This window comes from Citrus clementina, unplaced genomic scaffold, assembly GCF_000493195.1.
Source record: "Citrus clementina cultivar Clemenules unplaced genomic scaffold, Citrus_clementina_v1.0 scaffold_2, whole genome shotgun sequence".
NCBI lineage: Eukaryota > Viridiplantae > Streptophyta > Magnoliopsida > Sapindales > Rutaceae > Citrus > Citrus x clementina.
This window is the reverse complement of record NW_006262688.1, coordinates 6942264-6964531: the sequence shown is the minus strand read 5'-3', so window position 1 is coordinate 6964531 and position 22268 is coordinate 6942264. Positions and strand designations below refer to the sequence as shown.

Genomic DNA, 22268 nt, shown 5'->3' with positions numbered 1-22268 from the left:
TTAAGCACATGTGGTGGTTCAACAAAAATCTTCTGTTGTGAATTATTGACCGCCAAATGGTGGTCAAAGAGACTGCTACCAAAATAAGGAGGTGGTGGAATTAGATAAATAAGGAGGTGGCGATAATGATATTGGCTTCTTGTTTCGAGAAAGACAGTTTCATTTCTAAACGAAAAGCAGGGGTGTGTTTCTTTGCTTTGATTTTTTTTTTTTCCATATCTTCAGCTTCAGTCGTGAATTGAAGTGTTAATGATATTGGATTTTTGTTCTTAAATAAAGATGGTGAACAAGCTTATTAAATATGAATCCCTTGTTTTGAGAAATAGAATGTTGTTTTTTATCAGTTTCCATAAGCAGAGGATTTTGTAACAAAAAAAGGAAGTTTAAGAAACTTAGAGAACGCGCAGAAGGCTGAGCAGGACAAATTGAATGAATTTTGACAACTCCAGATGCATGCCGGCCTGGTTATGTAAGTTAACCAAAACCAGTTGAATAATTAAAATTCTTTAAAAAAAAAAAAAAGCTTCAAGTTAAGATATTTATGTAATGAATTCAGGGTTTTTTTTTTCTTGGGCAGGGGGCACGAAAGATTGAAATTTATTTATGATTTGGGACTTGACGTTGGAAGATGTGATGGAGCAAGTGCTAATGCTAGTACAAGTGCTTGTAGAAGTGGAATTAGAATGAATTTTGTGAATCATCCTCTCACTAAAGATAAATATTCATTTGATGAGGGTACACAGTTAATTTTCGATAATTAATAATATTTTCATACAGCCAACTATATAAACATACATATTTATTATTTAAATTAAGAAACACAACATACATGTGGCTTAATTTCATCCCATTTGTACAAATGTTTCTGGTTGTTATTATGTCCGGCAGAATTTAAATTGTACTGAAGACTAACAATCATATAATTGAATAATCCAAAATATTTTGTAAAATTTACTTATTTGACCACCTTCCAACTTTCAATATAAAAAAAGACCATACTTTAATTTTTTTTTTTTTACAATAGCAACTATTTATAAAATTCTGAGACCAAAATATCCCTAAAACTAAACAAACAAAATACTTTGCCCAATATCGCCAGAAACATCTCTTGTCGCCCCAACTATACCCACTGGAGTTCTTCAACTTCACACGTTTCTTGAATTTCGGTGAGTTCCTTCACTTCTAGCGGCGATTTTTTTTACTTCTAGTGGCGATTTGTGTGGTTACAGTTTGATTAAAGCAAGTTCCTTCACATTCGGTTTCAATGGCTTAGGTATTGTTCTTGGTTTCTTTCGTTAATTTAGATTAAATTTTATTCAAATTTCCTAGTTGATTGATCATTGATCATAGTTAATCATTAGGACATGTATTGGGTACGAAAATATTAGAATTTTCTTAGGATTAGGATATATAATAAATGGCACACCAATTGTCTATTTAAATGCCTCTAAGAAATTATTGATCTAAAATTAATGTTATTTTGACATTAAAGAAAAGGTTGGTGTGCTGGCCCATCGAGAACGTGGGTGGTTGCCCATGTTGCCCAAAATTTGGCCATGCCAAGCTTGGGCAACGCGGGTGACTTCACCTTATAGCCCAACCAAATGGCCATGCGTGGCATGGTCTATTGGCTGGATAATGCAGGTGACATGCCTCTTTCACGTAGAAAATCTCACTTTTTTTTTGTTTTTTTGCTGCTTGTGAGCCAGTCCACTTTAAAGAAATTGTGCAAGATGAAAAATGGAGAAGAGGGATGGATGAAGAAATCAAGGCAATTGAGAAGCATGACATTTGGGAACTTGCTACACTACTCAAAGGTCACAAGCGCATTAGTGTAAAATGGGTGTACAAAATGAAAAGAAATACGAAGGGAGAAATTGCAAGGCACAAGGAGAGGCTAGTTGCAAAAGACTATAGTCAAAAAGCTGGTATAAATTACGAAGAGGTATTTGCTCTTATAGCCCGACTTGAAATTATCAAACTTACTATTTCTTTGGCTGCTCAGAACAAATGGAAGATTCATCAATTGTTTGTAAAGTCTACTTTCTTAATGGAGTTCTTGAAGAAAAAGTATGCATTGAAAAACCGTTAGGCTATGAAGTGAAAAGGCATGAAAACAGTTTTGAAATTGAAAAAGACACTTTATGGATTAAAGCAAGCTCTAAGAGCTTGAAAAAATAGAATTGACAAGTAATTCAAAGAAAATGGCTTCACCAAATGTCCTTATGAGCACGCTTTATATGTCAAAGTCAAAAATAGGTATATTTTAATTGTGTGCTTGTCCGTGGATGATCTTGTCTTTACTAGAAGTAATTCAAACTTACTATTTCTTTAGCTACTTAGAACAAATGGAAGATTCATCAGTTGTTTGTAAAGTCTACTTTCTTAATGGAGTTCTTGAAGAAGAAGTATGCATTGAAAAATCGTTGGGCTATGAAGTGAAAAGGCATTAAGACAATTTTGAAATTGAAAAAGACACTTTATGGGTTAAAACAAGCTCCAAGAGCTTGAAAAAATAGAATTGATAAGTAATTCAAAGAAAATGGCTTCACCAAATGTCCTTATGAGCACGCTTTATATGTCAAAGTAAAAAATAGGTATATTTTAACTGTGTGCTTGTACGTGGATGATCTTATCTTTACTAGAAGTAATTCAAACTTATGTAGAGAGTTCAAGAAAGTAATGGCAAAAGAATTTGATTTGACAGATATTGGGTTGATGGCATAATACGTGAGCATTGGAGTCAAGCAACAAGAAGATGACATTTTCATTTCACAAGAAAATTATGCAAAAGAGATACTCAAGAAATTCAAGATGAATTATTGCAATCCAAAAAGCACATTAGTGGAGTACAGAGTCAAACTATGTAAGTCTGACGAAGAAGAAAAAGTATATCCAACTTTTTTCAAAAGCCTTGTTGGAAATCTGCTTTACTTGACATGTACGAGGCCTGACATCTTTTATATTGTTGGACTTGTAAGTCGATATATAAAGAATCCAAATATCATTCATTTTAAAGCTGCAAAAAGAATCCTTCATTATATTAAAGGTAAAATTTATTTTTGCTTATTATATTCATTCTCTAATAACTTCACGCTTGTTGGATATATCAATAGTGATTGTGGTAGAGATATAGATGATCGAAAGAACACCACATGATTTGTGTTATTTATGGAGGTCAATACTTTTACATGGATGTCAAAAAAGTAATCAATTGTCACACTTTTCACATGTGAAGCAGAGTATATAGCTGCCACATCATGTGTTTGCCATCCAATTTGGCTAAGGAATTTGTTGAAGGAATTGGTTTATCGCAAGTGAAGCCAACCAAGATTTGTGTCGACAACAAGTCAGCAATTGCTCTATCTAAGAATTCAGTCATGATTGAAGCAAACATATTGACACTCGTTATTATTACATAAGAGAGTGCATCACAAGAAAGGATGTACAAGTTGATTATGTGATGTCAAAAGATCAAACAACTGATATCTTCACCAAACCACTCAAGGTAGAAGATTTTATTAGATTCAGAAATATACTTGGTGTCGTAAAACAAGTTTAGAGGGGAGTCTTGAAAATAATAAACTTGTTTTACACAAATAATTCATTTAAGTGGAATGAGGTGTTGAGTTGTACATGGTCCTTCATCATTATGCTCCATCATCATGGTCCTATAATGTTATGTCCATGAAGGATCTAATTGAGTAGAGATTAGCTTTACACTTTGCATGCCATTGAATGATTCCTTTAGAGCACGTTAGGTGAGTGGAATATGTTTGGTGGTATGATGAAAGCTTGGTGAAACATGTTAGGTGATGCGTATTGTTATAATTATGTTGGTATTTCATTCACTGTAGATACCTATTCCATTTGTGTTGTATGCATCAAGTCTAAGAAGAAGAAAGCATAAAAAGCAAAACAAAGCTCTTGAGAGCGATGTGTTAGAGTGTGTGAATTGTTCTTGTAGTATTTTTTAGCTTTCTTTAATAAAATTTGCGTTTTATCCTTTAAATTCTCTAACACAACTGTCTACTATATTTCTAAACTTCTATTTACAATCACTCAAAATGACATAAATGTAAAGAAGAAGAAGAAAACTTGCAGTAAGATTGCTAATTTGTTCCAAGAAAGGAAAGAAAGGAAAAGGTCAAGTTACAATAATTACTAACTTGTCCGGTTATACTTTTTATAAAGGTATCCTATCTACTAAGGTTACATTTAGTATGCACGATTAGATTGAACGAATTATTAGGATTGAACTTAATTAAATATAATTGTATTAAATTGGATTATATAATAGTGTCTTATATTTGGTAAAATATTGGATTGAATTACATCAAATTATATTTGAATGAAATTAAATATCATTTAACTTGACATTTAGATAGTAAATATGAACTATTTATGAATATTTAATAATAAAATAATTATTAATATCATTTTAAAAGAAACTAATTAAAATTAAATATTTAGAAAATTAGTTCTTAGGTAATCACAATTATAATAAATAAATATAAATTAGATTAAGTTAAATTAAATAAAAAATTATTTAAATATTTAATTTAATTTTTATTAAATATTTTAAATATATTTTATTTCATCAAAGGTAGCAAATAATATAAAAGCAACCAATTATTGGTATTATTAATTTTCATGATTAATTTTAATATAGTGAGTATTGAATCAAATACTACATTAGATATTCAAGTAATAATTAATTAAATAGACAATTGTTTTTAAAGCTAATCCTAAGTTCCTAACTAAACCCATATTTCAATTGGGATTGTTAATCCCATGATCTCAGGAGTAAATTCACATTTAGTCTCATAATCTAATCCAAGGTGGTGCTTGTCCAGTATAAAATAAATAATTAATCTCAAAATTAATTCAATCCTACTTATAATCTTAGCGCCCAAATATAGGCTAAGTTGTTATAAAATTAGAATTCTTATTTGAGTGGGATTGACGTGTGCGGACGCTATGATAATTAGCCGTCACGAATTTTAACCAAGTCCCTCTAATTCCAAGTGTATATAAAGGCATGAGTAAGGGAATAGAATTGTATCTTTTGTTTTATGTAATTCCAAGTGAAATCCCGTAGCTCTCTTTAAAAATTAAAAAAAAAATTCCTGTATTTCAACAACTTGCAAAAAGCAAAGGCAGCCATTCCTCTGGATATCATCATTGACATATTCTTAAAACTACCGGCCAAGTCTCTCTGCCGATTCAAGTGTTTATCAAAGCCATTCATGACTTTAATAACCTCTCCTAGGTTTGTCAAGATGCACCAAACTCAAAACCAAAGGCAAACCCTCGTTGGTTAATGTGACAATTGTCTTTTCTGCGTAGACCTTGATAGCAAAAGCATTACCGTACATCAACTTGATTTTCCAATTAGAAAAGACCCTTATCTTGAAGTTTTGATCCGCGGTTCTTGTATTGGTTTGTTGTGCTTATCCACTTTAGATGAAACTGGAAGTGAACCTTTGTTAATAAACAATTGTTCCACCAGAGAGTTCACAAGAATACCAAGCTATGAACCTTAGGATAATGGAAGATGTAGATCATCATCAACACTTGGCATTGGTTACGCTCAGTCAATTGATGACTTGAAGGCTTTCGGAGTTTCTCGATGTGATGAAGACAGATTAGAAGGTGTGCATGTCTTCTCTTTAAGGAACAATACTTGGAAAACTTTTGAACCTAATTGGGATGACTTTTTAGCATGTGATTGGGCAATCCCTCTCAACGGAACGATCCACTTTGGTTTTGTAAGCTCAAGAACCAGGCTACGATGGTTGCTGCATTTGATTTTGAGGAAGACAAGTTCAGATTCTTACACTTACCTGATGTGGATTCCGATTTTTATTCCTTGAATTCATATTCTATAAGAGTTAGGGGAGATTACGTGTTTGGAGCCATTATGTTCCCTCAGGCAGAGTGATTATCTTTTGTGTGCTCTAGTTCACAAATTTTTACTTTTTTAATCCAAAGGATGGAACGTGTAAAGAATTTGTGATTGATGGCTTTCCAAAAGATTTAATTAGAATTAGGGACATGAAAGGATGTGCAGAGACCTTGATCTCACCCAATAGCAGGATAAACTTCCTAATAAGTGAAGGTATGAATAATTATTCATCGCTCTCATTTGATTTCATTTATTAGATATACAGATAGTTGATTATTGAATTAATGTACGTCTTTGATTGCGTTATTTCTAATCGCTATTGTGTCTTAACTGGTCATGAATTTCTTATGCTGTTTTAATTAGGTGCCTTGGATCTTGAATTTAGTGCAGCAGCAGCAGCAGATCAGGCAAGCCATAAAAAAAATGGAAGAGATATATAATTAGATATTAAGGTTGGTCGCAAATCATATGGATTGTAAATAATGTTGTATCTTTTAAAATAATCATTATTTGTTGTGCTATTGTGTTGCACAGATTATCATTATTTGTTGTTAATAACACATTCACGTATTTGTTGTAAAGTCCTCTGTTTTTGCTCTTTCCACATAAACATCGGTTGTTTTTAAATTTTAAACAATGAGAGTAGAACACATAGAAATTGGGGCTGTAACATTGTATATATTTCATTGGTGCAGTATTTCAATTTATACAAAGAAAAGAAACAAACAATGCCAAAAAAATCTGCCTAAATATCTTTAACAGATATCTGATATCATAAATTCAAAAAATAAAATAAAAATTATTCATACAACCTTGCAGGATATTATTGACAGCATAATGATATCTTGCTGCTTTTATTTTTGCCCAAATCCTGCAGCAAATATTGCATTGTCATCATTAGCCGTTCTTGTAGCATTTCCTCCATCTCTCGCCCTGAGCTTGAGCTTTTTTGAGTTCTCGCTTCTACAGATTATTTATGTTAGCTTGGCATGGTAAACAAGGAAACCCGAATATAAGCATGCATTAAAGAGGAGATCTGAAATACAAGTAAGATTTCCTTGTTGTACAAGGTATTTTATCAAACTAGCCTTCTTTGTTTTGACATATAATTACTCACGAAGCAAGATCCCACGTCGCTAGTGTGAGAGTTCTTAGATTGATTTATAAGTTATTTGCTTTATCAGTTATAGGCTCTCCTAATTAAGCAACACGTTTTAGGTTGTGATTTGTGAAGTCTACTAATAAAATCATGATAAACTAGAAGATAATATCTACTAAGTTGTTGGGCTTGCGCTTTTACAATAAGTGTCGGAAAAAAGTAGTGTTGTACATCCTAAATTTTTTTTATCCTAGATAATACCAATTGGTTGGTGAAATAATAAACTTAATTAATTTAGATCTTGTAAATAATTACTAACCACTCAGTGAATGACATATCAATTAGGATAAAATTTGTGATAAAAATTTTAGGGTATATCTATCATTGCTCTAAACAAAAGTTGCATCAAATGATATAAATATGAAAATGGAATGCCTAGCTCTTATATTATATATTGTGTGAAGTAGTTCCACCAAAATTTTAGATAGACCATTCGATGAATGGTTTGCCTTTTCTAATCATGCAATTCTAAATATGATTGCATCTAAGAAGTAAGTCCCGCAACAAATTAAATCTCTTACCATGCTATTGCATATGCCACACATTTTCGTATTAAAAAAAAAAAAAGATATGACACAAATAGTATTAATATAATGTCACATTAGTTTCTATAAGTAAAATTTGTGTCCTTATTATCAAAATGGTTATATGAGTTTGTTTCTGATTAAAGATTTACCGACAATATAATTATTTTGAAATTATTTGTATATTGGATTAATTTAAAAAATAAAAAAAATTATATATGTACAACTTTTTTTTTAATTAACTTTCCATTGTCTACATATGAATGGATAAAAGTTGCAAGACTTATGATCATATGATTATAAGTTAAAGAGTTATGCATACAATTTTCCAATGTTTATGTATGATTTAATACGTAGATTATTTTGTTAATTAAGTTCGTGATAGCTAAAAGTTGGAGTAGTAGCTAATTATATGATTATAAAACTCACACGAAAGCCTTTGTCCTCAATAATTGGAAAGCGAAGCTAACTTTTAAAAAAAAAAAGTGAGAGATAAAGATTGATAGTGCGTAAGAATTCAATGAGATAGAGTGAGAGATTGTATTTCATAATAACTCTTCTCTTTTTAAATTTTTAATAACTTCTTTTAATCAATTTGTTAATGGGTTACAAAATTTTTAGAAAAATTAAAATTTTTCCTTAATAGAAATGATGTACACATTTATTACATTATTGATGGTGTAAAAAGAGTTTCAATATCATAAGAGTGACCCATATTTATTTCGAATCTGATTCCAGACCTCTCAACTTCTAAACTTCTACACAAGATAAATCATCGCTGATTATGCTAAAATTCTTGACAATAAGGCTAGCTTATCGGTCGAGAAATTAAATTCTAGGCTAGTCTATCGGACCAAAATCAGTTTGATTAATCCCTTCATCATCAAACACCATCGCCAAAACGATCGGTTGATGGTTTAGTCACTCAAACTTAAACTAACATCAACAAAATTTAATTCAATATTTTTCTGGACTCTTTTTCATTACTCTACAAATATGTATCACATTTACCGAACCCAATCAACTTCTTTTCCAAAAAATAAATAAATGCATCATCACTAAAAAGTTCATTGAGTATTATTCTGATTACAGAGTTAATGATCCTCATCAAAGCACAAAGGGCATGAAAGGACACGAGGGTACGTAACATTTCACTTCATTAATTTCATTACAGATTTCAACTTTATGCAAATTAATTTGCATTTCTATTTGAATATTTCATAAAGAGAAGGATGTGATTCTACATTGGCCCATCAAGAATATGCAAATTTATGATCCGATGAGCTTATGTTATGAGCACAACACAATGATGTCGCTGATCCTAGATCTTATGCTAACTCATACGATTGCAGGAACCGGGCTCGTTAATTTCCCCTAACAATGGTTAATAGCTAGTGATGAGCAATTTCTGTAGGGTCTTTTTGGTACTTCAGTTAAGGGGACTTAGTTTAGGCCAATGTTATTTTATCCAACAGTTATTTAATATAAAAAAACTTGTAATATTTTAATTACTTTTGTCAGAAATTTTATTTAAAAATCATATTGACTAAACAATTTTTGTTTCATAATTAGAATTTTATTTTAAACAATAGCTTTAAATCCACAACACCAAAGGCACCGTGAATCCTTCGCAAGTTTGAGGCCAATTATCTAACAAATGAACCTTCTTAGAGTCATCTTCAATGGAACTCGTTAGATGATGCCTGGATTAAGCACTGCCATATTTTTACAGGACATGATTTCCTAATGCAACTATTATTTTTACCTAACCCAATCTTTGGAATTGGTATCTTCAAAGATATATATTGCTTCTATTTCAGAGGTTGTATCAAGATTTTATATGGACTTCCTTGTTTCCCTAAAAGTAAGTTCTTTTTTTCAGCCATATTAATTTATTCTTTTATTTTATTTTATTTGTTTGCTTTAAATTTGAAGTAGATGAGATCTCATGCAAGATTATTCCCTAAAATTAATGCTTGTTTATCAATTCATATTTTAAAAGGTACAGGTAACCACACATGAGAATTATTCTGCTGTATAAAGCCAAATATTTATTTAAAAAGTACATATATCCTCACATGAAAATTATTCTACGAATAAATGTTGGGCATTTCACTAATAGAGAATTTTTTGCACAACATAATTTATTTTTCAATTAAATCTCTGCAGTATTTTGCAGGTTGAGCATTTCAGTTTATACTTCATGAATAACGTTTTCGATGATTAGGCTCTCTCTATTCTTTCTAATAAATTTTCTCTGTTAATCAAAACTTTCGAGGAAATAAAATCATTGGATCAAACTATTAAATTCACAACCTTATGATTATTTACAATTGAAAGAAAAATAATAGTTGAAAAAATAACTTTAATGGATAATTTAAATATTCACGCTCCTTTCAAAAGTTAATTGACAAACCAATAAATCAACAGCCATGTTAGATTTCTGCGTGCTTTATTTTCTAGAACAACTGTTCATCCACACAAAAATTATTAGTTTTTGCTAAAACTGAAACAATATTGACTTATGGCCCATTTGAGATTTGCTTTTGAGAAATTCAGAAGTGATTTTTAAAAAATTAAAAATTAATTTTGTTGTTCGATAAATTTTTTTAAAACTCACTTTTGGTAAAATCACCTTATCTTATAGCAGATTTTGAGAGCATTAAAAAATATTATATGTACATGTTTATATATGTATAAATAGATTTTATTCAACATTATATTTATTTCAGTTATTTACATTCCTACAATAGTTTAATAGTAAGATTTATAAAATAAATTTTATCAAACGTTTAAATAATTCTTTTATAGCTAATTATTTCTACAAAACAACTAATAGAAATAGTTTTAAAAACTACAACATTATCAAACTAGCCCTTACTAATTCTAGCAAAAATTAATAATTTTGATACGGATGAACAATAATGTTAACAGTGATATTGAACAGTAACTATGTGAATGCTATGCAAATAGTTTTTTTTGGAAGACAAGAACCAGTAACTATGTTAACAGTTCTTTAAAAGAATTAATTTAGTTAAATATTAATTTCAGGCTTTTAATAATTAGCCTATATATATGAAATAGATTTAAATTTTCTTGACAATTTGGAACTATAAATAATTATTTTAGAATATATGAGATCTTGCTCTGATGGAAGCAAATTTAAAAGATTTTACCATTCTACTAAATTTTCTAATCTTAAAATTTTGGATTGTGTATACCTTATTTACCTGATATCCCAGATCGTTCCAAACAATATAATAACATTTTTAAAAAAATGTTGATAATCTTCTAAGTTGATTTAATTCTCCTTTTAAAATCAAAATTATATATTTTATCAACAAAAAAAAATGGATGGCAGCTGATAAACTTAGATATTTGAAAATTTAAAAATATTCAGAGATAAAATTGTTAAGATTCCTTATATCTATTAAGATTCCTGGCTTATCTTCCCCAACACAATTATCACTTCCAAAAATTAAATAATAACTCTAAGTAAAAAAAGAACTATTATTATAAGTCGTTAAGGCTTCAAAGTTACACGACTCTTCATCAATCAACTTCCTGTTTTCTTCAAACTGATGACAACTCTTTGAACACCATGGAGGAAACCAAAACCAAAATGGAAGTTAAGTCTTCTGTCGAAATTAATAATAGCCCTGAAAGAAAACTACAACCTCTCACTGCAGCAACAAAATCAACACCAGTATCACAACGACGACACGATAATGACTCATATTGGGATTCATTCCCAGCTGGTTATAGGTTTTGTCCTTTTGATTCGGAGCTCATTGTCTATTACTTGAAGAAGAAGATCATGAACGAACGTTTGCCTCCTAACAGGATCAACGATGTTAACCTATATCAGTTCAATCCCCATGACCTTGCCGGTATGCGAATCGAAAGAACCCTTTCATTTTCTTTTCAAATATTTAATGTTATTTTTCATTATCATAATTTTCTATTTTCCTGGCGATGTTCTTGATTTGTGATAAAATATATTGTTCTTGATTTCTATTTAGAGTATTTACTTAATGACAAAAATAGCTGCTTGATATATTAAGTCTAAAAATATCTTCTACAATTGTTATGTCCTAATATTAATTCGATAATTTTTTTGTACAGAGATGTACAAAGGATGCGCAGAAAAAGAAAAAGAATTTTATTTCTTCACACCGAGAGATCGAAAGTACAAAAATGGAACTCGACCGAATAGAGCAGCCGGTGAAGGATACTGGAAGGCCACCGGAGCTGACAAGTCAATTAAACATAATGGTGCTGTTGTTGGGTTTAAGAAAACACTTGTTTTCTATGAAGGAAAACCTCCCAAGGGTGACAAAACCTTTTGGATTATGCATGAATACAGAGTTAATAACGATTCACCTCCAAGTACAAGGACAAGGCTTTCAACTGACATGAGGGTATATGTTAATTGTTTCAAAGCCGTCCCCTAGTCGTATGATTTTCAAGCAAGTTTATTTAGCTAACTGCCTAAATTTGAATCCTGCGAGTAGGGGTTAAAATCATTGATTTGGGCATTGCCCACCCCTCTACTTTTGAAAGAAAAACCCAATCATTGTTTAGGACTTAATAATACAAATCTAAACTAACATCTTTGTTGTTTATTTTTTCTTTTGCCAGTTGGATGATTGGGTGCTGTGTAGGATTTATTACAAGGAACGATCTGATAAATCTTTAAAATCTCTCCACAGAACGGAGGATCGGGCTTCTACTGAAGAAACAAATGAACCGGATTGCGACAAGGGTAGTGCAGTGGATTTCTCAGGATATGCTGACACATATAGTGGCTATATGCAACATCTTTGGCAGCAACAGAATGCCTTCTCTCAAATTCCATCCTTCAAAGATGTATCTTTTGATAGTATCGTTAATTTGGATGAGCCATTTCAGCACGACGGGACAAGTATTTTCGGCCCTGATTGTGTAACAAATGATTTATTTTGGAGTGCATATAATCAGGAGTATATTTGTTTTGATCAGTCGCAGCTAGATTTTTCCAACCGATTTGAGGATACCATTATTGTCAAGAGTAACAACTCTCACAAATAATCATTTGTTGTCAATGTCAGTGACTACTTTTCCTTTTTTGTGACAATGATGATGACAGATTGAGCTTAGGGATTTATTTAGTTAATAAATTTTTATGTTGGAAAGTTTTAGTTAGCTTTTCTTTTCCTTTTTTCCCTCTTGGTTTCAAACATATATATCTTTATTTTCTTTTTTTTAATCAACATACACATGATTTTGGGTAACAGTTTTGGAATTTCATAAATATGTGTGTATATAGTAGTTTTTTAATTCAGAATTTTAAAGTATGTAAAAAATTTTAAAAAATCTTTAAAACTATAAGATTTAAGGGTTTAAAACTTAAAGTACACATGCGCGCACACACACACATTCACACACATGCGCATGCAATGTGACAAATGAGAGTTGTGTTTGTTTTGTCCATGTGCACGTGTGTTCCCACTGCATTCATTTGGCAGGGTTGCTTGTCCACCACAATGTTGACTATCCAAGATCTAACACACTGAAATCTGAATCCAACCCTCCCATTTAAATATTGAGTCCCTTACATCTTAAGTAGTTATAAATTAATTGTATTATTTGATCAACTAATTGATAAATACCATGTTATTTAAGATAATTTGGGGTAATAAATTGAAGATGTATGGCACTATTCTTTTTTATTTGAGTAATGATAGATATCCCGAATTGTTTAAATTTTATCCCAAACAATGTGTGATTCATTTAAGTGATTGATAATTGTATATAAGATTCAAGTGAATTAATTATATTATCTAATCAACTAATTGATGAATGCCATATCATTTGAGAAAATTTTATAAGATTAAAAATTTAGAATGTGTAGCACTATATTTTTCTTTTTCCTTTTTTCTTTTTTCCTCCACTAGTAGCCCCAGTCATCACTTAACCTTCTGTTCGATTCACCAAAAGCTTAGAATTTAAATTTTAGTTGTCTAAATTTATAAGAAGGAAAAATTTCGTTCCCACTTTCTTGAGCACCCAATTAAATAGAGCGTATACTCTTGCATTATCACTTTTAGCTATTGTTTGAGAAACATAGCAATAGCATTCTCGAATTATTATTATTATTATTTATTTACAAGCAAATGAAAAATGTTCATCATTTTCTCAAATCTTTTTCACATATTACTGTGTTTTCTATCTCGTACTATGGTTTTTGGGATCAAAGAACAGCAAAAACGTAAGAAGACTGGCATATGTAAGTGTACAAAACCAAAATCATCAAAAAAAAAAAAAAATAGAATTAAGTAATTACACAAATCTGTCCTTAACAAAACAAAATTAAGACACATTTGAATAGAACTGAAAAGGATCAACTGACTAACAAAAACAAACATCAGTTAACAATAATTATGGTATCACTAGGAGCTACCGGCCATTGGGAGCATTATAATTTTCTTGATATATAGAGCACCAACTATCATCTTCGAAATCCGTTATTGTAGGCCACCACAGAGGGTCATTCGAGGGCAGAGGCGGCAGAGGACTGAGTGGTTCCTTGCTTGCCGTGCTTATCCCAAAGTATGAATCCAATTTTTGAATCTCAGGGTCGACGACAGCTGTGATAAGGCTGCTCCATTCAGGCAGGTTCACGTTGTCAGCGAAAACCTGTGCTTGAGTAGGCATGGATTCAAAAGCTATAGATGATGCATTAATATCATTCTGGCTGGTATTTGCATATTGAATAGAATTCGCCACTCCACTGTAGTTGCAAGAAAAATCCTTAATATTCTGGCCAGGGTTTGGGTAGGGGTTAGGGCTAGCAAATTGGTTGGCGTTGGGGTTAGGGTTAGGGTTACCATATTGTGTGCAATTAACCACCCCATGGTTGGTAGAATCCATCTGATGAGGAATTTCTAGGGAGGTACTATTATGGAAAGTCTGTTGCATGTTTTCAGAATATGCATTAACGTTACCAGCGGAAGATTGACCTTCAGGATACATGATGCAATTATACCTTGTTGGGTTGGTAGATTCTGTACCATTGTTTTCAGAATTGTGATTCATGGATTCAATCGTATCATCTCGATGATTCATTGGAGGGTCCTTTTCTTTCTTATAAACTTTTTTGTATATCTTACATAAAGCCCAATCCAGCTGCCAAAAAAGAGTAAATAAGCTTTACTACCGATTTCTACAAATAAAAGTTAGTGAGAACGTCGCTTTTTTCCTACAGTTTTCATAATGCTCCGCTACCCTTGTTCGTGTCAAAATTTTGACATCAAGAGGGTGTAACAAGGTATTATGAATCTAAAAACTATAGGAAAATTCAATCTCCTCAAAATGAAAAATGTAAACTGAAACTTATATGACAAGTAAGTACCTCCATGTTGGTTCCATCCTTTTTTCTTGGAGTTGGATTATTGGGTACTCTAAATTCATGCATAATCCAGTCGGTCTTAATCCAGTCGTTCTTCTCGCCTTCACCACCTGCTTCAGGATTTTTCCTGTAGTAAACTAATTGTTTCTTGAATCCAACTAATGCACCTTTAAACTTGATACTTTTGTCAGCACCAGTGGACTTCCAATATCCTGAACCAGAATCAGGACCGGAACCAGTTACCCGGTTCAGCCGGGTTCCGTTCTGATGCTTCCGTTCTCTTGGGGTGAAGAAGAACATCTCTTTCTCTCTAAGATCTTTGTACTTCACTGTCAACCAAAAAAAAAAAAGCGCAAAATAGCCGGTTAATAAAATATAAATTGCCTTGAAATTAAACAATAGAAAAGAGAAAGAAAAATCACAAATATTTTATTAGGCATTTAAAAGTTAATATTAGGATATCGAAACTCTCTCTATTTTCAAAAGATGTTGTGCCAGATAGAAGCTCAGATCATGAAAACATCTTTAGTGAAAAACATACCTTTAAGTTCTTGTTTAAGTTGCTCGGGAGTGAAGTTATACAGCTTAATTTCCATGATCCTGTTAGGAGGCAAAGGTTCATTCTTGACTTTCTTCTTTAAATAGCAAACGAGAAGCTCCCAATCAAGGGGACAAAACCTGTATCCGACCGGTAAATTTTCCAAATCCATAAATTTGATCGATATTGGAAATAAGAGAATGCGAAGGGGCAAAATAAGGAAAAATAGGGCTCATATTTATATACGTACACTCTTCACTTTCTGTTTCAGAATCTGATTTGGGTTTCCCTTTCCTAATCAGATATGGTTGATTTCTTTAGAAAAAAAATTATTGTTTTGGTGTTTTTTTTTTACTATACCAGATAAATGATGTCGGTAAGTTAGAATTTTGTTTTATAATTATTATAAGCATGAATGCGGTAAAGATGACGCAGTTTCGAAACATAAAAAATAAAATAAAATAAAGCATCCGGGTAATTAGTTGCTAGCCGAAGTCCATAGCTTCAAGTTTATTTACATTTTTTTTTTTTATGTACAGACGCAAGTGTCAATACATTCATAGATTAGTTGCTTGATTGTGTCATTTCATCATTGGTTAAACCATATGGTAAACCTTGTATTAGCCTAATTAGAGATAAATAAATAAATAGCTGTAAAATCTTTTATGCAAGAGTAATATATCCAAACGGAAGCACTCTAAATCAGAAACTGAATTGGATAGTTAATCCAAATTGAATCTGAAATAAGAAAGCGAGGCAGATATATAAAACCTATTTCTTAAACCGAGTATTTGCATTGCATGCGTACACAATCTTTGAAATTCTAGTTATGGAGTCAAGTATTGACAATGATATCAGTTATTTAGATTCTTTCCCTCCAGGAATCAGATTTTGTCCTCTTGATGATGAGCTAATAATGTGCTACCTAAAAAAGAAAGTCATGAATGAGGCTTTGCCACCCAACAGGATCATGGATGTTCAGCTATACAAATTCAGTCCGGCGCAACTCGAAGGTATTTCACGAACCTGTTTAGTAGGGTAATCTCTTTAACATAGAGTGTAACACATTAGCTAGGGTTACAGCACAATCTTCTTTTTCCATTAATTTAGGGTTTAATTTTGTTTCTTCCACACATTGTATGTTAGGGTTTATATCTACGTAATTACTTGGATTAAGAAGAATTTACAACATATAGAAACTAGGGCTGTTTATAAAGCTTACACACGCACTTCCAGAGTAATCGCACTATTATGAATCTTACATCCTACTAATAAATTAGGATGTAATGAAAATTAGGATGAATCTTACATCCTCATGCCTTTCAAACAATCTTCTATTTTCTTACCATACACAGTTTCATATGCTATTTACATGTTATTAATGAGGTATTTCAATTTTGTTTTGATTCATAAACAGTGATGTACAAGAAACGTAGGGAGAAAGAAATGTTCTTCTTTACCCAAAGAGACCGGAAGCATCAAAATGGAAGCCGGCCAAATCGGGTAACTGGAGATTCTTCAGGATTTTGGAAGGCCACCAGTGGTGACAAGGAAGTCAAATTCAATGGCGAAATAATTGGATTCAAGAAAACATTGGCTTTCTACAAGCGAACATCGAACTCTACTGAGAAGACCAACTGGATTATGCATGAATTTAGAGCTGAAGATAATCCGCCTCCAAGAAAAAAGCATGGGATTGACATGAAGGTACTTATTTCTTACTGCCAACTTTTAGTTTTAATCTCTGCAAGAATGAATTTGCATTTTAAGATAAAGGAATAAAACCCAAACTACAAGGAAAGTGTTAGTCTCCCTCAATCTTTTAACTCTGTACAAAATTGGTTCTAAAATTTAGTTACTCTGCTTGCAGCTGGATTGGGTCTTATGTAGGATATACCATAGAGGTTCTAAATCTAAAAGAGCTGATCAAGCAAGTGAGGAGGACCAATATCACGGTGACGATCAATCGGTTGATCAGCCCATTCAACTTAATCCCAACATTAACGAGTTGGTGGTTATTTCTAGAGAATATAATAACCCTAGCATGGAAATGGAAAAACCACCGTCGATTCTGCCGCAGGAAGGGCAATCTTTTGTAGAAATCTCTCAATCTGGTAACCCCATGCAGAATAATGCGATTGCTACCAACACACAATATGCCAACCCTAGCCACGATAATACGCTAGCTAATGACAATGTGGCAGCTAATTTTACACAACACGCTGATCCTAGCCAGAATAATTCCTTAGATCCTAATGCGTTTGTTAGTGCAATGCAATTTTCCTCTGACATCCCATACAATTATGCTAATGCATCATCTTTGGACAACATGCACCACCAGCTGCCACTGCAAAGTGGGTTCCTAGAAATTGCTCAACCAAGCAATAGTATGATTGCGATGGATGCTGAGCTTCAAGCATTCGCCGTGATTACGGAATCACTTCTATCGCCTCTACCGCAAGCCTCAGTATATCCTTTCAAGTCCAGCTATGCAAGAAATGATCCTTTGTGGATGCCTACATTACCAGAGTTCCAAAACGATTTTTGAAGCTCCATTACACCTCCAAGATGATCCTTCTCGTGTTTTTAAGGACAGATTTGTTGTAATTATATATTTATGTTCTTTAGTTCCTTGTATGTCTTATTCTATATTGATTTCCTTTATTATTCTAGTGACCTTGGTTTTTCTCCATACAGATCTGTTGCTTATCCCATAATATTTAGAAAGTAGACAAATACACAACAAAGGCAATTCGTGTGATAGCCATAGAACTATAATCCTAGGAGTCATATACTTTTAGGGGTGGCTCTAAATATTCTCGTAAAATTATTTTCCATCAACATCATGTCATAAATTATTTTATTACAAAAATATTTTAAACAAAATTACTCATCACAACAAATTAGCAATTGTATAAATCTGTAGTATACAGTAATCTTAGCCTTCTTATTACATTCAAATAAATGACGAACGAAGGAAAAAATAAGCAAAAGAGTGAGACTATTGACACCCCTCTAATTATCTCTCAACACCTCTTTTCTTTATTAACCCCATTAAAATATTTAAAAATATTATAAAATTCTTTTAACACCTCTTTAATGACAAAAATATCCTTAATTTAAATTTATTAATATAAACCCCATTTAATTTTTGACCGATTTTAAGACAATTAATCATCAACTAAAAAAGAAAGAGAGAGAAGGAAAAAAAAAAAGAAAAGGGAACTTGCTCCACGAAACTTCTATTTTAATGTGGTAAATCATTGAAACACCACATGGCCGGCACTTTAAACTCATTGTAATTGATAACGACACCTCGCAAACACTTGGCTACCATGCGTGTAATTCTAAGGCCAAGTGCTAATTTGGTTTACTGATGAAGATGTTGAGCACAAGCTTCTGAAATGCTGAATCACGAATTCTTCGAAAGACTGTGTGCTTTTGTGGAGAAAGACAACTAGGGCACTGAAAAACATGTCGGTGGGAAAATAGTTCCGATGATCGTTCAACTCGTCCTTTGCTTCATAATTACCCTTCTTTCTTAATTTCCCTCATGGGTCTCGGTTTCTTCTTTGAAGTTTGTTGATGATGAGTTGCTGATGCCGATAATTCCTCACCAGAAAATAAGATGAAAAAGTAGCTTTCTTAATTTTTAAAATGCTGAATTTTAATTTCAAGTACTATTTATTTTGTCTCTTAATCAAGTTATTTTTTATTTTTCTGCTGATCTTTTAATATTTACAGTCACTTGTGGCATTACTTAAATTTATAGTATGTAGATCCTAATTCATAAATTAGTTTGCAGTTGGAGTAAACTCGGAAATGTTAAAAAAATAAAATAAAAACAAAAAGAAATGGGTGTTAAGAGGTATTTAGAATTGTTAAATTCATGATTGTCCTATTATGTAATTTTAATAAAGGTTAAAATTGTAAAATAACTAAAGGAGTGTTAAGAGGTATTTAGAGGGTGCCAATAGTCCCACTCCAAGCAAAAATCACATGCCAAACAAGTAGACAATGATGTAATGTTGGTATAAGGCTACCTCCACAAATAAGAGAGAAAACCCTCGTAACAGTTATAACAGGTGTTTTGAGTTTAAAAGCAAGCGACCAATGAAATTTCATTACAAAACGAACAATTCTTATTAAAGCATGAAAAAGGCTACTAAGGTCGCAGATTTATTTTGCAAACTCTGATCAAGATTTAAAACTTCTTCCTACACTCCACAATTTAAACACCAGTGTGGGATCCAGGTGATGCAGATTTTTAATTCCCAGCTTTTGTCGAAGGACCATCTGCCAAGTAAATTGTGTGAGTGATTAGATAGATATCTACTGTCATGAAAAAAGTATTCTCGCAATCCAAAAGGAAATATAAGTTCTGTCAATACTTGTGGAATAAAATTATTATAGAAGCAAAGCTGAAGCATTTCCAAGCTCTTGAGTTCTTATGCTCTCAAAACTAAGTTGCCCTAAAGATCAATGCAGACTTCAATAATCATGATGCAGATATCAGAAAAATACAATTCTCTATTTACTGTTTCATTTGAGTTATTAGTATATGCATTCCACATGTTAAAATTTATCCTCAAATTCGAATGCAAAGAAGGGCAAAATGAAAATAAAAAATCACATAGCAACAAAAAGTAAACAAAATGAGTTGTGAATAATCAATGCAACTATAGTTGCTAAGATATCATGAGAGTGGCACCCCACAAACAAAAAAAAAACATCGAACAGCAAAATTTAATGGGACATGGACAGTTACAGGTATGGCTTGCAAATTCTGTTTGATGTGATGCAGCAAGACCGAGCAACAAAAAACAAAATCAATAACAAGGGGAAAAGATTGCAACCTCAAGCTTCGGTGCTGGATTTGACAATAAAATTCTGACGGCTGATAGGGTTCATCACAACCGGAGGCCCTGCCACACGAGGCCATGCTTGGAACTTCTTGTCAGTCTCTTCCCACCATTCCTTGTCTGAAACTGTTTTTGGGGTTGTACCTGATCATCAAATAAATGACACTAAACACACAAAAATTCCTGAGAACAAAGTTAAAGCATGATATATTACCAAATTTTTACCTCCAAATATCTTCTTCTCAGCAATAATCTGATCGAAAGCATAAGCAAGAGCACATGAGCCTATTAAAGATCCAACGATGTACTTTGTTGCCATGTTAAAACTGCAGTAGTTATGAAAATAAGTCACAATTTGATGAAAGAAACTACACTTGAACACAGATATCAACAAAGCAATGTTCAATGAACTTAATACATATTGTGTTTGCCACTCTAATTTCTGGAATGACTAAATAGGTAGAAACTAAGAGAGAAAAAAAGCTTATCCATGGTGCCGAATAAGTTGTCTTCTATTCATTTTACTTTAAATGGACTAGAATATAATGGTGTTACAACCAAAGAAACTATAAACAGACTTCATTTAGAAAGAGAGAGCAGAAATGGGAGAACCAATACCAGATTAAAAACAGGTTCTCAGTCCAGCTAATGCAATTCAGCGAAGGACATAAAACTTTAGGAAATAAAAGAACTAGAATATTTCAACCAACCGTACCTCTAGTGATTAAATCACATGCACAGGTCAGAACTTTCAAAGAAGAATGAAGAGAACAAAGCCAACCCCAAGTTCCCTTAAATCCTGACAAGATATTATGAACAATATTGATGAAAAACGGACAATCTTTTTGGATGTCTAGGATGGAGGGGCGGGGGCAGATTTTGAAACCAAAGAAAAATATGAAAAAACAACAAATCATAGAACTACCAGAAAAGGCCCCCCTAGCTCTTTCACCCGATTTTCCCCCCACCCAACCCTGCTCTCCCCAAAACATAATTGTTGAAATTAATGAAAACAACCAATCCATTTTTCCCCTTTCCTGCTATTATCAATTTTCCATAATTAATTATTAATAGACTAAACAAATTACGGAACAAAACACAAGAACATCTTCAAGATTAACAAGACTCAGAAAGAAAGTCCAATCTTCCTAACTGTTCTTTTACAAGGTCGAAACAAGCAATCTACTTTCTCCACTACTTCCATCCAATTAAAAATTATTTCTACTTTGTTATTTTAACTGGAACAATATTTTGATCATCTTTGGAAGATATAATAATTCTAAACTTCAGTCAATTTTACTATAAGATAAACATGCAGCCAGGACTGATTTTGACTCAAAAATCAACATTATAATACCAAACCAGCACAATAGCAAAGACCCATGAATTCATATACCTTAAATCAAAATTTGAACATATTATTTTCCAACTTAATTGGAAAAAAAAAAAAGTCCCAAGTTCTATTTATATTTTTAACCTTTTTTTCATAAAAATAAAACCCCTAAAATAATCCAAATAAGCCCTTATTAACTTACACAAAACAAAAATCAACTAAAACAATAAAAAAAAAATCAAACCCTAGAAATCGAAAACACTGAAGAGTATAACAGCAATTACAGATCCAGTAATCGTCAAAGAGAAAACAATAAGTTATGTAAACAAAGATAACATAAAAAACAAAAAAATTTAAATTTAAAAAACAATGAAAAGCAGTTACCAATGAACAAATGAAAGTTGACCGAAGCAGCGAAAAATGAACCACTAATTGTCGCAGTTCGCAAATTGAGTAATTTTTCTCTCTCGCGAGATCGTCGACATATGGCTCAGGCTTACGGGGTTTAACCCGGTTTTATCGAATTTGCGCCAGGCCCAAGTCCATCATGGCCC

At 32.3% G+C, this 22268-nt stretch overlaps 3 protein-coding genes across 4 annotated transcripts; 2 read left to right on the top strand and 1 right to left on the bottom strand.

Moving 5' to 3' along the window:
- The first annotated feature begins 11132 nt into the window (after nt 1-11132).
- Nucleotides 11133-12661, top strand: LOC18052332 (NAC transcription factor 29). The gene is made up of 3 exons (XM_006446080.2): nt 11133-11481; nt 11717-12012; nt 12233-12661. Exons 1-3 carry the CDS (start codon nt 11193-11195, stop codon nt 12659-12661), a joined length of 1014 nt encoding a protein of 337 aa, XP_006446143.1. The 5' UTR covers nt 11133-11192.
- Nucleotides 12662-16348: 3687 nt separating this feature from the next.
- Nucleotides 16349-18067, top strand: LOC112100847 (NAC domain-containing protein 2-like). The gene is made up of 3 exons (XM_024190693.1): nt 16349-16532; nt 16937-17226; nt 17390-18067. The coding sequence occupies exons 1-3, from the start codon at nt 16349-16351 to the stop codon at nt 18065-18067; spliced, it is 1152 nt and encodes a 383-aa protein (XP_024046461.1).
- Nucleotides 18068-19530: 1463 nt separating this feature from the next.
- LOC18052331 lies at nt 19531-22191 on the bottom strand. Of its 2 annotated transcripts, XM_006446079.2 has the most exons (5): nt 22099-22191; nt 21097-21180; nt 20607-20707; nt 20376-20525; nt 19531-19815 (listed from the first exon to the last, which is right to left on the bottom strand). In XM_006446079.2, exons 3-4 carry the CDS (start codon nt 20698-20700, stop codon nt 20377-20379), a joined length of 243 nt encoding a protein of 80 aa, XP_006446142.1. In that variant the 5' UTR covers nt 20701-20707; nt 21097-21180; nt 22099-22191; the 3' UTR covers nt 19531-19815; nt 20376. The 2 variants fall into 2 exon arrangements, with proteins under 2 accessions (XP_006446142.1, XP_006446141.1); XM_006446078.2 differs by lacking the exon at nt 21097-21180.
- Between the last annotated feature and the right edge of the window lie 77 nt (nt 22192-22268).

Excerpts from the sequence above, each read along its gene's own strand:
- LOC112100847 (XM_024190693.1), top strand. The coding sequence starts at position 16,349 with ATGGAGTCAAGTATTGACAATGATATCAGTTATTTAGATTCTTTCCCT. Across the intron at positions 16,533-16,936 it reads CAGTCCGGCGCAACTCGAAG|TGATGTACAAGAAACGTAGG; the intron begins GTATTTCACGAA and ends ATTCATAAACAG. Across the intron at positions 17,227-17,389 it reads AGCATGGGATTGACATGAAG|CTGGATTGGGTCTTATGTAG; the intron begins GTACTTATTTCT and ends CTCTGCTTGCAG.
- LOC18052331 (XM_006446079.2), bottom strand. The coding sequence starts at position 20,700 with ATGGCAACAAAGTACATCGTTGGATCTTTAATAGGCTCATGTGCTCTT. Across the intron at positions 20,526-20,606 it reads TGAGAAGAAGATATTTGGAG|GTACAACCCCAAAAACAGTT; the intron begins GTAAAAATTTGG and ends TTTGATGATCAG.
- LOC18052332 (XM_006446080.2), top strand. The coding sequence starts at position 11,193 with ATGGAGGAAACCAAAACCAAAATGGAAGTTAAGTCTTCTGTCGAAATT. Across the intron at positions 11,482-11,716 it reads CAATCCCCATGACCTTGCCG|AGATGTACAAAGGATGCGCA; the intron begins GTATGCGAATCG and ends TTTTTTGTACAG. Across the intron at positions 12,013-12,232 it reads GGCTTTCAACTGACATGAGG|TTGGATGATTGGGTGCTGTG; the intron begins GTATATGTTAAT and ends TTCTTTTGCCAG.